The sequence below is a fragment of the Gekko japonicus genome, unplaced genomic scaffold (assembly GCF_001447785.1).
Source record: "Gekko japonicus isolate JY-2015 unplaced genomic scaffold, Gekko_japonicus_V1.1 scaffold1305, whole genome shotgun sequence".
Classification (NCBI taxonomy): Eukaryota; Metazoa; Chordata; class Lepidosauria; order Squamata; family Gekkonidae; genus Gekko; species Gekko japonicus.
This window is the reverse complement of record NW_015170318.1, coordinates 215,647-216,632: the sequence shown is the minus strand read 5'-3', so window position 1 is coordinate 216,632 and position 986 is coordinate 215,647. Positions and strand designations below refer to the sequence as shown.

Here is a 986-nt window from a genome sequence, read left to right as displayed (position 1 = left end):
CCCGGGCATCCAAGCCAATTCATTTGCGCTCTCCGAGGGCTAAATTTTCCCCCCCCCCCCCGCCAACAATCTAGTATTTTTTCCACCGGTGACCCCCCCACACTTATCACCGCCCCCCTCCTGCATATTAATGAGGGGCGTGGCTTGGCTCACCCTGAGGAGGGGTCGGCTTCCCCGGTGGGTTCGAGGCGGAGCCTGTCATCAGCCCAGCGGGCCCCACCAGGCCTCCGACGCCGGAGTTGCCCCCATCGCCGGACTCCGTCGGGAGCAGCGGGGAGCGTTCTCCGTCCGCAGCCATCGCTGCCCGCTGTTGCTCGCACAACCGCCTACTCCGCCTCCCGATCGGCTTCCGTAGCGCACGACCCCGCCCCTCACTCGCCGACTACTACGATCACGTGAGAAACGGCTTTCTCGGCTTCCGATTGGTGACGAAGAGGACGGGTGGGAATAGTCATGTGATGAGGAATGAGGATCTCTACCCTCCGATTGGTGGGTAGAGGCAGAGCCTGGCCCAAACCTTTCCTCTTCCATTGGCCTGGAAACAGACCCGCCCTTTTTGTCCCATAGCGCCGTATCAACTGCTGCCTCACTGCGCCCTCTTCACGTGCTCCTCTTCTGTCTTTTCCATTGGCTGTTTCTGAATCAAGCGTTTCACTCTCACTAAAGCGCCGTTGAGTGGCTAATTTTTGAGGTCGGGATAAAACCCACGTGACAGGACTGGTTTTTCTCATTGGTTGAGAGAGGCCACGGGCCCCTAGCACGATTTCAGTTCTGCAAGCCCATTGGCCGAGCTCATTTCTTCTCCGGTCCGTGACAAAAACACTACAATCCTATTGGGCAACTTCCAAACTCACCCCGTCGTTCTTCTGGGATGGCTCCGCCCCGTATCAGGATTTAACCTGTTTGCTCCGCCCCCATCTTTCTTCAGCTCTCATGCCCCGCCCCTCGGAGTATGATTGACATCCCAGCCACAATTTCATTAGTGG

General features: G+C 58.0%; 1 protein-coding gene across 1 annotated transcript in view; it reads right to left on the bottom strand.

The window, feature by feature from the left end:
• TMEM55B (transmembrane protein 55B) overlaps positions 1-367 on the bottom strand; it is a 12,039-nt gene extending 11,672 nt beyond the window's left edge. The window contains exon 1 of the mRNA XM_015418038.1: positions 154-367. Coding sequence (XP_015273524.1) covers positions 154-298 — 145 coding nt within the window. The 5' untranslated portion in view covers positions 299-367. The remainder of the gene's footprint in view (positions 1-153) is intronic.
• Between the last annotated feature and the right edge of the window lie 619 nt (positions 368-986).